The 14,585-nt window shown below is 40.2% G+C and overlaps 3 protein-coding genes across 7 annotated transcripts in view; 2 read left to right on the top strand and 1 right to left on the bottom strand.

Annotated features, from left to right (window-relative positions):
• The first annotated feature begins 96 nt into the window (after positions 1-96).
• On the top strand, positions 97-1,651 carry LOC105391682 (NADH dehydrogenase [ubiquinone] 1 alpha subcomplex assembly factor 2). Its single transcript, XM_011563208.3, has 4 exons — positions 97-234; positions 594-684; positions 937-1,087; positions 1,341-1,651. The coding sequence occupies exons 2-4, from the start codon at positions 594-596 to the stop codon at positions 1,525-1,527; spliced, it is 429 nt and encodes a 142-aa protein (XP_011561510.1). The 5' UTR covers positions 97-234; the 3' UTR covers positions 1,528-1,651.
• Positions 1,652-2,824: 1,173 nt separating this feature from the next.
• On the top strand, positions 2,825-10,129 carry LOC105391673 (ornithine aminotransferase, mitochondrial). Of its 2 annotated transcripts, XM_048633150.1 has the most exons (11): positions 2,825-2,919; positions 3,876-3,992; positions 4,822-4,960; positions 5,316-5,364; positions 5,648-5,767; positions 6,505-6,645; positions 7,253-7,412; positions 7,772-7,899; positions 8,188-8,265; positions 8,788-8,926; positions 9,434-10,129. In XM_048633150.1, exons 2-11 carry the CDS (start codon positions 3,890-3,892, stop codon positions 9,598-9,600), a joined length of 1,224 nt encoding a protein of 407 aa, XP_048489107.1. In that variant the 5' UTR covers positions 2,825-2,919; positions 3,876-3,889; the 3' UTR covers positions 9,601-10,129. The 2 variants fall into 2 exon arrangements, with proteins under 2 accessions (XP_048489107.1, XP_048489106.1); XM_048633149.1 differs by lacking the exon at positions 5,648-5,767 and having other exon boundaries at positions 5,316-5,484.
• The window catches only part of LOC105391648 (trans-1,2-dihydrobenzene-1,2-diol dehydrogenase), a 22,030-nt gene continuing 17,561 nt past the window's right edge, over positions 10,117-14,585 (bottom strand). For all 4 annotated transcript variants that reach the window (XM_048633151.1, XM_048633152.1, XM_011563187.3 and 1 more), the window contains 4 exons: positions 13,740-14,031; positions 13,188-13,434; positions 11,528-11,678; positions 10,117-10,721 (listed from right to left, as the gene is read on the bottom strand). In XM_048633151.1, coding sequence (XP_048489108.1) covers positions 10,618-10,721; positions 11,528-11,678; positions 13,188-13,434; positions 13,740-14,031 — 794 coding nt within the window. In that variant the 3' untranslated portion in view covers positions 10,117-10,617. The remainder of the gene's footprint in view (positions 10,722-11,527; positions 11,679-13,187; positions 13,435-13,739; positions 14,032-14,585) is intronic.

Here is a 14,585-nt window from a genome sequence, read left to right as displayed (position 1 = left end):
AATATCACAGAACCCCAGTCAAGGTATGGTCAAGGTAGGTTGGTATAGATTTTTATTCTGAGCTGTTTGACAGATTTACACAGATAACACAACACATAAAACAAACGTCAAAATAATCAAAAAATTACAAAATAATTTAAAATATTTGTTTATTTTGCTTGAGTTGTTTCGTAGTTTTTGAATATAATATATTAAATATAATTAATATTATTGGATTCGGAACATTTAAAACAGGTAACGTCTACCACCACCATCATACGATATACGTATAACGCTATCTTCATTATGAATTTATCTCAGGATCTTATTTACATTTATTACCTTCAGCATCAGCGATGGTATCTCATGATGTGAGGCCTCTGTAGATGCTAGTTCTTATGATCTAGTCAGTCTAGTCTAGCTACTACTGATAACCACGCAGGCCACCGGGATTTAATTATTTTTATAAATATAACCTTTATACATGTTACATGGTGTCAATAAATAATTTTGATTTTGATATTCTTTGATATTTTCTAAGATTTAATTGGTTTATTAATATAATTTTTCTAGATATTCGTAGGTAACTACATTATAATCATATTACATTTCAGATGGCGGGCGAACAGAGACATGTTTGGCGAATTGTCCTTAGAAACTTTATCAACTCATTAAGGCCTCGCCAAATTGTAGGAAATAAAATGGGTATGTACAAAATTCATGAGTATATTGATTTAGATCAAATTATGGCCATACCTTAGAATGTGTTTTCTTGGAAATATTGGTCTAAAAATGTCCCTATGCAATGTCATGCTCTGAAAAAACAAGCTTTAGCATTCATAAAATTATTAAGTAGAAAATAACATCAATATGGAACTCAGATTTCATCCTCTTGGAATAGATATTCTGCTACTAGCTTCTGTTACTACTTGTGCTCAATTCTTATGTGATTTTCAGGCAAAGATTATATAGGAAACCAATACTATGAAATCCCGGCCAAGCCTCAAGAAGGCAAGAGGAAGCCCACTCGGTGGTATGACCCCCCCAAAGGACAGGACTTTCAAGACCCAATACCGGCTGAGTGGGAAGCATGGCTTAGGTACCGCAGGTATGTTTATTAACCCATTGAGTGCAATAGGTAATAAGTTAGTTAATATATTTTACATTCATGCCAAGTTGCAAAAAGAAACTTTAAGCTAATGTTGACATTAGACCTATCCATCTCTTTCTGTCCGTAACTGTTAAAGCAAGGCAGCAATATAATTAAAGTTGACTTTAGCTTAAAGTTCCTTTGTGCAACTCTGCGTCAATGTCATAAGTTGAACATTACTTGTAGTTTGCAAAGTATAATTCTTTTACAGAACTGTGCCACCAACTGAAGAAGAAGTAGCCAGGAATGTAGCTTTAATGCAAATGAAACAGGCAAATGCAGCCCAGATTGAGACCAAGCGGCTGGCGGAGGGAGGCTCCTTGCCATCGAGACCGGACAAGGGAGCCGACTCCTTCCCCTCATACCCTGACTTACAACCTGGAGAAAAACCTAAATGAGATTTTAGTAACAGATAGGTAATTTTAAAATTATTATACTTACTTCATTATTTAGGTTGAGAACATATTGTGCTGCTGTAGAATGTAGTGTTTAAATAAATGAAGTTATTTATTTTACTTAGTATGAAATGATTTTTACTTGTTACCTCTACATAATAAGAAAATCATTATCATAAATATCATCTAACATTACAATGCCCTTTTTCATAATATATTCCACAACATTCTTCCCATTAAATACTTGTCAAAAAGTTTTAGAGTGTGCGAAGTGTGCTGTGGGCCTGTGGGTGTGGGCATTCTCACATAATTTAATTTACTTTTAAGTAGACCTACATAGGTTTAGGTCCAGGACTATTCTTATTGACTCCTGTGTCAAGTGCTCCATATCAGATAGAAAAGGATAAGGATGCCTTATCACAGAATAATAACTGGCCTTACTAAGGACTTCATACTGAAAAATATAGGTAGGTATTAAAAGTTATCATGCCTAATTCGATTTTCAACAACCTACATGAAGGTTTTGAAATGTATCCAGATGGCACAGTGCTAAGTAACTCTAACCTAACTGGTGCCAAATACATTATTATTTAAACACAGATATTATGTTCATGATTGCCACACAACCGTAGCGAAGAGTGGGTGCCGTATTTCATGTCTGCCTACCCCCATGGAAATACACTAATATAAGAAGTGAGTGTGTATTTAGGTACTTTATTATACATTCTATTCTCTGTGGGGGTGTCAGTACCTGCACCTGGCTCTCTCGAGTGGAACCTTTGTGCATATCCCCAAGGTGTAAACTGCCTTCCTAAGCTTGGACCATTTCCCACCACGCTGGTCCACTGCGGGTTGGTGGGTTCACATATCTTGATGTGCTAGATCTAGATATGCAGGTTTCCTCACGATGTTTTCCTTCACCGTAGAGCGATGGTATACATTGTACTTAAGTTAAAGAACTCATTGGCACATGTCAGCGCCGGGATTCGAACCCGCATCTCTAGCGTGAGAAGCGGGCGCTTACCCGACTGCGCTACCACCGCTCCCTTTATTATTCAAATCAAGTTAATTTATTCTAATAAACTAGATGTCTTTGACACCTAATCTAAACATACTGAATTGAACCGGTTCAGACATTAATGCAAATACAAATCCTAAGTTATTTGAACAGTTAATTGTTATTACTTATCGCTTTATCTGAGCTCTTTACAGTGGGAATAAAGAGAACTGCTCGCACGCATGATGTAATATCAACAAATTAATCAGAATACAAGTATTTTTCCGACGATTGATGATCGTACCATCTCAATATATTTCAGCCAGTCTTCGCCCACATTTGGCCGACAGTAGACCTGTTACAAGGTTCTATCTTACACAACCAAGCTCGCGACTTGAGTAAGTTTATCTACTTCATTTATTTTTTAGATAAGGAAGCTGTGTTGTTTATTTATAAATGAGTTATATTTAGCTCTACTCTCTGTGTTACGTGGATTCAAATTTGGCAGCGTCGTTGGTATTTACTAGCTTATTTATTTGTATGTTGTCTAGGTAGTACGTGCTTGGCACACAATGTTGGGAATAACTAATTAATTTTCATAGTGTAAACCACCAGCTAGGTGATGGTGATGGCACTAAAAAAAACATTCATGACTTGGAAGATGCCTATTCTGTATACTCAGCCTAGACCTAGTACAGTACTTACTTACCTTACTTACCTCGATTTTATAGAAATACAATTTTATCAGACAAGAAAGAATCTTACCGACCCATACTATTCTATTGTAACATCCACGTAACATCCGTTCAACATTTGATAATGGAACCGTTATTAAAGTGATTGACCGCTACTATTCCTAATAAAGCTCATTACCACATTAGTCAAGAAGTCTAAAAATAGAGATAGGTACCTAACCGGATCGTTTGAACTTTATCACCGTTACAATGAATGAATGTCGACTGTAGACAAGTGATGATTATTAAGTATATCGATAATTTCTTCTATCACCTTGAACTTGTTATTGATAACAGTTCATAAATAACTATCATGGATTTCTTTGTTTTATTCTTAATAAGTCATTGCGTCTGATTATCTCTTTCGCTGGGGGTCATTGGGAGGTAGAGTATTTAAGTATAGGTAGGTACTTATATGTTTACGTAAGCTTTCTGATAATAATTTTATTATAATCACATTGCATTGTCATTCTACAGAGTAGACTTAGATTTACCTATACCTAGAAGCTAAGTACCTAATCTGAATTAAAACCTAAAGTAAGAAGGGGCCACTATAAATTTACCTATTCGTTATCTTCTAAAATTACTATTAAATATGCATAAAATATGACTATAATTAGATTACAGCAAAACAATGGCCGAACAGAAGTTGTCGTCTAAAGAGATCTTCGAGCTGGAAGACAAGTATGGCTGCCGCAACTATGCACCGCTGCCCGTCGCGCTCTCCCGCGGAGAAGGTAAGAGAACGGGAGATCCATACATTGGATACCAACCCCCTTTTGGCTTGCTATCCCCCCTTTTTGCGAACCCAGCTATATACAGAAAGGCTAGCACAGGGCGCAAGACGGGACAAAAGTTTTGCTACGCGCTCACTCACATCGCACGGCCGCAAGAAAGAGCGCGACGGAGAACCTTTGTCACGTCTTGATGTGAGTGTCTTGCGCACCGTGCTAGGCTCGCAGGAGAGGCATCTATCTCACCTGTAGGTACCTCCTATCCTACCCTACCTATTCAGATTAACTAAGTATATTTAATTTGTTGTCCGGGATAATAAAGTTATTAAGCATTAATCTGGCTTATCATTGGCATTCATCTTTATGATTTCACACGTGCCAAGTTGTTAGAAGTTTGATAGATATGTAGTATTTAACTAGGTCTATGTAAATACGATAATCTCTTTTTCTGCAAATAAGATGACTTTATCTCCCGACTGATCTTGAAATCTGTTAATAAGTAGGTATTAAGATAGTTAAATCTTTACATCAGTAAATAATATGCATACTTTTTTTAAATCTTTATAGGTAAGTATTAAGTTTATTTAGGATACAATCAGATTCATTAGTAACTAGTATGGTTAGTTACTTTTGTACCTTGTCATACCAACAAATCATCATTATTCATTCAATATTATAATAATAGATATTCAGCATTTAAATAGTTTGTGAGTTTGACAAGGTACACACACACAACACAATAAGGCTGACCTTACCAACATGAGAAGCATTAATTAGGTATATAAGAAACATACTTTTTCAAATAAACAACCTATAATCTCTCACCACACAGGAGTGTTCGTGTGGGACGTGGAAGGTAAGAAGTACTTCGACTTCCTGTCGGCGTACTCGGCGGTGAACCAGGGCCACTGCCACCCGCGCATCATCGCCGCTCTCAAGAACCAGGCAGAGAAACTCACCCTCGTGTCCAGGTAATAAGGATTGCTTTGGAAGACGTATATGAGGTTTTATTAATAAGAGGGAGATAGAGAGGGTTATCGCGAACTCATTTTAACGGAGTAATTGGTATCAACTTGGACATTTTATTATGAAGTTGAGACTAATCACTTCGTTCGTTCGTACAAATGAGTTTGCGAACATAATACTTCTCGGTAACACAAAAGTCAAATTTTAGAGCCCAGATGGCGCCACTAGTTCTCGGTTTTGAACTGTCCGATGCATGGGACTAGCGTCCTAGAGTTGGAAACTACAAAAAAAAGCTTTTGTCTGTAGCTCATTAAATTAACTTCAGAACAACTTATGACACTCCTTATTTTCCACTTCTAGAGCGTTCTACTCAGACCAGCTGGGAAAGTTCGAGAAGTTCCTGACGGGGGTGTTCGGCTTCGACCGGCTGCTGCCCATGAACACGGGCGTGGAGGGCGGCGAGAGCGCCTGCAAGATCGCGCGCCGCTGGGCCTACGAGGTCAAGAAGGTGCCCAAGGATCAGGCCAAGGTGTGTTGAAATTAATTAATCGGATTATTTATTTACTTTCTAGTATGTCTATCTCCCACTTAAAGCTGTGCCAACCTAAGAAATTGACAAAGACTATGCCGTAATTTGGACTCAAGTCGCCCTCATGAGCGGTAAGCGTCAGTTGTCGAGAGTCCTGACGGAGGTGTTCGGCTTCGACCGGCTGCTGCCCATGAACACGGGCGTGGAGGGCGGCGAGAGCGCCTGCAAGATCGCGCGCCGCTGGGCCTACGAGGTCAAGAAGGTGCCCAAGGACCAGGCCAAGGTTTGTTGAAATTTATTTGGTTAATATTTCAGGTTTTGAAAACCCGAAATCTTGACATTTTGTATAAATAGTTCCCAATTTAGGTATATTGGTCACGGCACCAAAATGTAAGTGTAGACGAACGAGTTAAATAAGTACCTAGGCCGCACTTCAAATTAGCGTACTTCACGAACAAAAAGTTCGTCGAGCTATAAGTACCTACGCGTACGTCTATCTCCCACTTAAAGCTGCGCCCATCTAAGAAACTGACAAAGGCTATCCTGTAATTTGTACCAAAGTCTCCCTTATGAGCGGTAAGCGTCAGTTGTCGAGAGTCCTGACGGGGGTTTACTGTTCGGCTTCGACCGGCTGCTGCCCATGAACACGGGCGTGGAGGGCGGCGAGAGCGCCTGCAAGATCGAGCGCCGCTGGGCCTATGAGGTCAAGAAGGTGCCCAAGGACCAGGCTAAGGTTTGTTGAAATTAATTAGTGTGATTCTCAAATAAAAAAAAACAATTTATATTAGTCACGGCGTCGATAGCAAAAGCAAGCGACGTTATAACCGGGAATTCGGGCAACAATCTCCCTTAATTCTCCCGTAGTCTGTCAACCCATCACGCAGCCCTGGAAGTAGAAAAAAAAACTTTTTTTCATGCACGCAGCGTCAGTCCTCGAAATTTCTATCTGCTGGAATGGTCCGTTGAAAACTTTTGAATAAACGCTCACAAACTTACCTATTTCTAAACTCTCTATTCCAGATAATCTTCGCGGAGAACAACTTCTGGGGCCGCACGCTGTCGGCGTGCTCGTCCTCCTCCGACCCCACCTGCTACCAGGGCTACGGGCCCTTCATGCCCGGCTTCAAGCTCATTCCCTACGATGACATTCCTGCGCTTGAGGTGAGATGTGGTAGCTTTGTAGGTACAGTCACAAACATAGTAGTCAGTATAGTACAAATGCTAGTCGTCGTCCAACCCCACCTGCTACCAGGGCTACGGGCCCTTCATGCCCGGCTTCAAGCTTATTCCTTACGATGACATTCCTGCGCTTGAGGTGAGAATATGATAAAGTTTTAGATACAGTCACGAATAATAATCAGTACAGAATAAATGCGGTTACCGGTACTGAGGGAGTAAAATTTCTCTTCCGCCGTGTGTAGGTACTACTGAGAAGTTGTACCTATGGTATAGTTAAGTGATAAGTAAGAACGGCATTGAATGGATTAGACCTAACGTTAAAAAGATTAGACACCGTACAAATTTATTTTTTAATACAGTATGCTGGTTTCGAAATCCACTTATAATTCTTTATTGTGTCAAGTGGTTGGCCCATCTTATGGCTACGGAACCCTTTCATGTGCGTGTCCGACACGCTCTTGGCCGGTTTTTCTTAAACCCAAAATTCCCACGCTAAAACCGTATTAACCGCGAAGCACGCTACAATATGTTTACAACTGTACACCTTACTCATGTTGAAAACCTAGTCTAACTTACCCACAATTCCCAGGCGGAGCTCCAAGACCCGACGGTGGCGGCCTTTATGGTGGAGCCCATCCAAGGCGAGGCGGGCGTGGTGGTCCCCGCGCCCGGGTACCTGCGGAGAGTGAGGGAACTGTGCACCAAGTACAATGTACTGTGGATAGCGGATGAGGTGCAGACTGGGCTCGGTAAGATAATCTGTTTTATAGGTATAGTATCTTTAGTTAAAAACAAGTGATACAGTGTAGTCCATGTGGTTATTGGCAAGTGGGTTTTACTCCTAGGGTATACATTGTTAGATACAGGGCTAGGAAAGAGTGATGGTGCCCTCTGACGGGTACTTGGTTAAATATTACGTTTTAGTGAACTATCAGAATCTTCTGTTGCTGGATAGAATGCCTATAAAGAAACTATTATAATAAGTTTATGCTGACTAGTATTAAATGTCACAGGAATCTTGCTATATTTTACGAAGTATACCTATTTGTACCCATGTTTTGTCATAAAGGTACCACATATTTCATTGGATATTAATTCCATCCCTTAGGTCGCACGGGCAAGCTGCTAGCGGTAGACCACGAGGGCGTGAAGCCCGACATCCTGATCCTGGGGAAGGCGCTGAGCGGCGGCGTCCTACCTGTGTCGGCCGTGCTGGCCAACAACGATGTTATGAACGTGAGTTGAATTCTGTTAGCTGTTACGTGTACGTCAGCGTAACTATTCTGCTGCCGCGGCACGGGTTCTTTATCGGCATAGATAAACGTTCGTTATCAATACGGCGCTGTCATTGGTGTAACGGGTATTTAAATGAGTTTACCGACACGTTGATGACGAACCCGTCTAGCGGCCGCTATTACCAACTTTTATCTCGCCTGTAAAATAGAATCACTAGTAGATATTGGTGAAATTAATATATCAAAATATAAATACTGGATATACTCACATACGATGTTACTATTTCAGGTGATCACGCCCGGAACCCACGGGTCTACATACGGAGGCAACCCCCTGGCGTGTGCCGTCGCCACTGAAGCTATCAAGGTAAGCACTGAAAGCACTGACGGGCGGTGGTAGCTCAGTCGGGTAAGAGCCCGCTTCTCACGCCAGAGATGCGGGTTCGAATCCCGGCGCTGACATGTACCAATGAGTTCTTTTAACTTAAGTACAATGTATACCATCGCTCTTACGGTGAAGGAAAACATCGTGAGGAAACCTGCATATCTAGATTTAGCACATCTATGTGAACCCACCAACCCGCAGTGGACCAGCGTGGTGGGAAATGGTCCAAGCTTAGGAAGGCAGTTTAGACCTTGGGGATATGCACAAAGGTTCCACTCGAGAAAGCCAGGTGCAGGTACTTACACCCCCACAGAGAATAGAATAGAAAAGAATAGCACTGACGGTTTAGAGGCAGAACACATTTACTTACTCGCATCCGTGTTGAAAACTCACTGTGGAGACATGATTGTTATCGATAAATTTACTAAAGTGCAATCAGTGTTTAAAACCGGTATTATTAATATGATGTAGTAATTAATCTACTTTTTTGTGTTTCCTTTCCAGGTGCTTCTAGAAGAGAACCTGTCCGAGAACGCGGAGCGGCTCGGCCGCGTGCTGAGAGCTGAACTAGAGACGATCCCGAAGAGCCTGGTGACCACCGTGCGCGGGAAGGGACTCATGAACGCCATCGTCATACACGACAGTGAGTTCAAGATTTATTGGTCAATGACGAGTCGACGATCTACTTTGTTGTTTAGTCTGTCGTGCTTGGTTGGTGGAGTGGATACATTCTCTGATACTGTTATTGTCTACCCTCTTTGTTAAATGACGAGTTGGCCACGGTGACCAACGCTAGTCCACTGACTGCTAGTTCTACTGTTTGGCATAGTTCCGCTCTGGTGTTTGGGAGAGAAGTAGAGAAGCTTATTCAACTAGAGTCCGCGCCATATTAATGTGCACACCTAAAATTTGCTACTAGTCGCGCATAACGTAAACAAATAAGCGTCAATGCGGGTGGTCGTCATCTGCTGAAGGTATTATTAGCACCATCTATGATTTAGTTATTTATTTTAATCAACTTTCAGAAAATCTCCTATTCAACTTTTCGCGAATTACATTGCGCGATTCTTGTCTAGAAACCAATTTCAGATTCACCCTTATCTACTCACTCTAGTATTTAAACCTCTAAAACCTCCTTATCTCCCACCAGGTATCCCAGCCTACGAAGTCTGCCTGCGCCTGCGCGACGCCGGGCTCCTCGCCAAGCCGACGCACGGACAGACCATCCGCCTGGCGCCGCCGCTCGTCATCACTGAGCCGCAGGTCAAGCAGTGTGCGGATATTATCAAGCAAGTGCTGGTTGACTTCAAGAAATGATTTGTGTTGGGGTTGCGGAGGGTTAGACGATACTAGTTGCTTGATTCTTTGAAGTGTTGTTTATGTCCGGATGTCGACGAGGCTAGTTTTTCAAGCTAGGATAGCAAGCTAATACTTCTACCTACTTTGTAAAAATCAAGATAGTTTGGTCTACACAAGGCCATTGCTAGCTTATTAACACTAGCTTTCTATCCTAGCTTGTCAAACTAGCCTCACGTATCCGAGCACTAATGAGTGGAAATGCGCATTTATATTATTACATTTCCTTGTTCAAGAATATCGTATCGTCTAATTGGGCCCCTAATGTGAAATATGGAGCGACAATAAATGTTTGGATATGTTGATAAGAATATGTGTAAATACATAATGATTAATATCGACATCCTGCTTCATGCATGTTTAAATGAGAGATCTATTTATAATAAATTATTTGTGTACTTAAGATATCTTTCTGTAGAAATTTATTATTATAGTAAATAAGCATACCTTCCATCAATATAAATAAATACACTGCCATTTAACTGTTAAATTTCTTTTTTATTATTATCATTAAATATAAATAAATGAATATATCGAACAACCGTTTCACAACAATTTAAATGTATAATATTTAAGTAAGCACTTGTGTCTGGACATTGTATCGATCACAGTTAGTTGAGGTAAATACTGAAGGCGATATATTTTAAGTAATTTACATTAAGTGTATACGAGCCTCTTATCTATATATCTCTCATCACATCTTTGTTCGTAGTTCTACACCTGTATCATAATAACATCAAATGGCAAGATTAAACCGGTAATCATATAAGCAGTAGGCACAGGGATTAAATTTGAAATTTAGAAAACGACATCTTATGAATACCTACTTTCTGATACAGGTGATCCGATAATACTAAAAGGTTCTTAACTAATTTAATTAAAGCGATTTTAAGTCACATCAAGCAACAGTCCTTAATAAAATATGTAGGTAAGTGCTGCCTTAATCTAACGAACAGATTTATACTTTACATTATTGGGTCATAGTTCATTTTCTAATACGCCGACTTGCGATCGCATCGTGTCAGCTAGTTTAGCCAGGAGGACCGTTTCATCTAGTGTCATCTTTGGGCTTTGAAGTAAACCTGAAAAGGCAGAAAAAGTCATATAAGAAGGGGGCGGGGGTACAGCAGATGCGTAGATTAGATAAATTTAGGTATGATGGCATGGAAACGTAGATAAGATTTGAAATAGTAATTTGTAGGTTGGTTTCCATTATAAACATGATAGCAGATTTACAATATCATCCCGTCGTATCGGTTCTATTAATAAACAAATTAGATACTAGATCTATCTTGATCTGATTATCGGGTCGGTGCTTTTGAAGCTTAAAACCAGCGACCTAATGCAAATCACCCAAAACTCTCATACCCTGTGCAGCGATTACAAGATTCTATACTATTTTCGAAACTACACAAACATATGGAAAAAACAAATGTTACTTTTGGAACTAACAAATTTGCATTACATTTTGACAGTGACAGTTGACGATACCGTTCTTTTTCATATGTTTGTGTAGTTTCTAAAATAGAATCGAATCCTGTGATCGCGCCTCAGAATAGAGAGCTATTATAGTGAATACCTAGATATAAAACATATTTGTTCTATTTACAGGGTTTAGGGTGTGTAGGGTTAGCCAATAAGCCCATCATTATTACTCATCAGCCCATAATCATCCAATGCAGGCATAGACCTCTTCTAAAGAGCTCCCAACACTCTTTCCTCGGCATTTCACCGGTTACCACCAGCTACCTGTCTAGAGACGTCGTCGGTAACTAAGTCCAAGCAAAAGCGGCAAAGCCGAAAGGGTGGACTCAAGGGATCATCCTGAACAACTTTTGTTCTACGACTTTTATCTGCTTTCCATAGAAAAAAGTCATACGAAACGTACCTTCACTAATACAGTCATAGCACTCCTGAATCTCGTAACTGAGGCCGGCGCTGTTGTGGAAGTGGAACTTGAACTGTCCCCGCGGTAGAGACCACTCCGTGCTGTTGGCGGCCGAGATGTGCAGCGCCGTCGGGCACCAGAAGTATTCCAGCTGTGAAGGGTAGGTACGTTATTGGCTAGGGAATATAGTTCAGCGAGCAATACAGATGTGTTGTCGATTGTCCCGCCAATAGAACGATACTTCTCTTGTATATGTATTTTTCTTTTTAAAATATTATTTTTAAGTACACCTAAATGCTCTTTTCTATGTTTAGTTCTTTTCTTACGGTTGTCTGGAAGAGATCGCTTTTAGCGATAAGTCCTCCATTTGTGCATCACTGTTATTTAAGTTAGATTTAAGTTTTTTTACGGTGTGCAAATAAAGATTATTGTATTGTATTGTACTTCACTTAATCGCGGGACAATCGACTGTTGATAAACCATTCAGAATCTGGCTATTTAATATATCATTACATTAACAATGTAACAAGAGTAAACGCTCACAAAATACCTTCATTGTCAATACTACATGTACCTACTGGCTAGAAAAACATTTCCTCCTATAGTACAGGCTAGACCTAGTTTAGGTGGAATTAAAAATGTAAATAACACATTCCTAGATTACCTAAGTACCTATATTGAGCACTGTTAAAACACCAATAACTTACCTAAGTTTTGCATGCTAACCTAATAATAGTTTAAGTAACTTCTTAATGTACCTACCTATGCTTTTACTGACTTGTGTATTTGTAAAATGTGTGTGAAAATGGGTCAAATAAATATATTTTGTATTTTATATCTGAGATTTAAAAAAAAAACAGACTTTAGTAAGATGGGCCCAGTTAGGTTTGGTCGCCGTGGGGAAAGGCTTGGTCAGTCAGATGACTGACCAAGCCTTTCCCAGCGTCAGTAGAAGAATGTTTAAAACGATGTAAAATATTGAAAACATTTCATTAGTTGTTTAATTACATAAGCGTGAAGAATGTTTATTTCTGGAACTGATTAATCTTTCCGATATTTAAAATGTAGTTGCATATATTATATTGCAGTCCAGGTATAATCTTATCAATACGATACGTAGGTAGGTATGTAAGTGGAATAAAGAACACATACCTACTTAAGAATGATTTTGATTTAAATGTTTTTACTAATTTAGGTACGTTTCATGACAATAAAGTCTTTGTCTAGCTAGTTCAGTCATATCAAAATAGTATAGTGAATAAATAACTAAATATAGAACAATAGAACTACTTCAGCTGTCTACACAATCACAGATTGATAAGTTGCTTACAATAACATACTTAATCCACCAATCACATGGCAAACACATATATCTACACATGGATTACTTTGTGTTGATTCATGAAAAAATCCCGTGCATTGACATTATGCGCTGACGACGATATATTATTGAACTGAAATGGTATCAATGACCGCTACTCTACATATAGGTACCTACAACTTTTTTGTATCTAAATAACTATTTATAACTATTGCACCTCAAGTAGATTCTCTGCATACCTACAGCCTAGTCTACCTAATTGTATACCCAGTCTTTATAAGTATTGAATCTACAGTTAATTTTGCATTCAACAAACTACAATAAGGAATGATATCTTACCACAATAGTGCCCTTGGTCCCTATGATCTCGGCCTTGTTGGTCATCGTGGCTCGCGTATGCGCCGACAGTGTCGCCGTCCGCCCGTCCTTATATTTAAGGGCACACGATATAGATTCGTCTACGCCGATTTTGCTGAGGTGTCCCGTGCACACGATATCTGTGGGAGCGTCTTTGTACACGAACTGCACTAGTTGTAGCATGTATACGCCTAGGTCTAGCACCGCGCCGCCGCCTAGGTCTTTCATCCTGGAATACAGAAGAAAGGTTAGGAGAAAAAAAAAGACACTAGGAAAGAAGTTGTATGTATTTTGGATTGCAATACCCAAACGTTTTTGCAAGGTTATGTAAAGTGGACTAGAAATATGATTAGGCATGCTGTGTAATGTGTGATGCCTGTTAGAACCGGACACCAGCCTATTGTCACCGCGACAAAATGCCAATCACACCACCGTGTTATGGCACCGCGTCAGTTAACATTATGCGAATTGAAATACGAGACTAAAGATGACATAATGACGATGGGAATGTATTATTTACAAATGTGTCCTTACAGGTTTCTTTCGATGTCGTTGATTTCGACTCCAAACTGTACATTGATGTGGTAGACGTCGCCGAGCCCGCCCGCCGCGATGTGCTGGTCCAGAGCCTCGTACGCGGGGAAGAACCGGGACCACATGCCTTCCAGAAGGAACAGCTTCTTTTCTCTAGCCAACTCGACCAGCGACTTGGTCTGCTTGTGCGTCATTCCGAGCGGCTTCTCGCACAGCACGTGCTTGCCACTCTCCAGCATCAGCTTAGCCACTTCATAGTGCTGAAGGTTCAGGACACTGATGAACACGATGTCTGCAAACCAGAGAATACGCATTCAAACTCCGACAACCGCCCCCAATGCCGCCGTCTCATCTCTAACGACGTCTCATTAGCATGAGAACGGCGATGTGCTAATGCAAATGTCCACTGTTATGCATTGGACCTAATTGCTATCTGTCACGTTTAAGTTATTCTCGCGTCCGTAGGTAGGCTAATGTTGACTGCTACTTGCTACTGTAAGGGGGTGACGTAAGTAGCGCTCGAGTTGTGAAGTGATTTTATTCATGACTGAAAATGATAGTACTTGTGTCGAGTAGTTTTATCTGTGTGATAAATAAACAACGGAGAAGGATTATTCTACGATGATATTATACTAACTGTAGACATATCATGCAAGTTGCACCCAAATCCAAGCCACCACTGAATCCTTTGCGAGTGTATTTATTAGTCTCCATCACCAAGATAAGCTATTTATTTGACGAATAGATCGTGCTACAAGAATGGGACAAGCACCCATAACATAACACTCCAACTGTTACTATTCTTAACTGACACTATCCTGCAGTCTTGTTTTATGGGCAGAACAA

Source organism: Plutella xylostella, chromosome 5 (assembly GCF_932276165.1).
Source record: "Plutella xylostella chromosome 5, ilPluXylo3.1, whole genome shotgun sequence".
In the NCBI taxonomy this organism is placed as follows: domain Eukaryota; kingdom Metazoa; phylum Arthropoda; class Insecta; order Lepidoptera; family Plutellidae; genus Plutella; species Plutella xylostella.
Note: the sequence above shows the minus strand (reverse complement) of the source record. Positions and strands in the feature narration are given on the sequence as shown.